The sequence below is a fragment of the Penaeus monodon genome, chromosome 29, assembly GCF_015228065.2.
Source record: "Penaeus monodon isolate SGIC_2016 chromosome 29, NSTDA_Pmon_1, whole genome shotgun sequence".
Lineage (NCBI taxonomy): Eukaryota > Metazoa > Arthropoda > Malacostraca > Decapoda > Penaeidae > Penaeus > Penaeus monodon.
The window spans coordinates 1522355-1523077 of NC_051414.1; the positions used below are offsets into that span (position 1 = coordinate 1522355).

The 723-nt window shown below is 37.9% G+C and overlaps 1 protein-coding gene across 1 annotated transcript; it reads right to left on the reverse strand.

Annotated features, from left to right (window-relative positions):
• Positions 1–605, reverse strand: LOC119591892 (eukaryotic translation initiation factor 2 subunit 2-like; the record flags this gene model as incomplete). The annotated part of the gene is given in 3 exon segments (XM_037940639.1): positions 1–58; positions 218–356; positions 542–605. Coding segments are annotated over 3 exon segments (254 nt in total), but the record flags the coding sequence as incomplete, so codon positions are not given.
• Positions 606–723: the final 118 nt, after the last annotated feature.

A 723-nucleotide genomic window follows, 5' to 3' on the forward strand; every position in this document is an offset into this window, starting at 1 on the left:
TTGGATGCTAATTCTTGCTGGCTCTGATGGCCTGTCTCTGTTGCTTGTTGGCCACGGCCTGTGGAGAAAGAGATGCTCATTAGAAACTGAATAGAGAGAAAGAAACTGATCTAGTTAAACCGTCAGTAGCAAACCGGAAAAAATTATACAAACACATCTTTGAATATAGAAAGAAAATGACAGATTTCTCTGCATTAAAGCTCATAATTAGACCAACCTGGAAACCAGACTTGATGGGTGCAACAGAGCATCGGGAGTTACACTGCTCGCACTGCAGGAAATAGAGTCGAGCATCTTTCTGGAGGATTGTGTCAGGGGAGCGGCAAGTGTGGCAGGTAACGTATTCCTTGATATATCTATGGTCAGTGGAATAAAACATTATCAGCAAATCATAATTGTTACTTGCAAAAGAAATCACATACTGAATACATCAATCAACATATGCTCTACCTCCACTGAAGGTCACTTGCAATTTTGTAGAGCAGTACATTTTTGTAAATATACAGTCGCAATTTATAGGCCTGGGAATCAATTAACTTACCGCCTAAGAACATTTTCAATTTGTTTTTGCTGGAATCTGCCTTTGATGATCAACTGATTATTTCCTGAAAGGAGAGAGAAAGAGAAAAAAAAATGTATCAATTTGCACAAAATATAAAACTGTCAAATAAGTTTTGCTATAATACAGGGACAGTCAAATGATCAAGCAGTGCATTTTCTCAA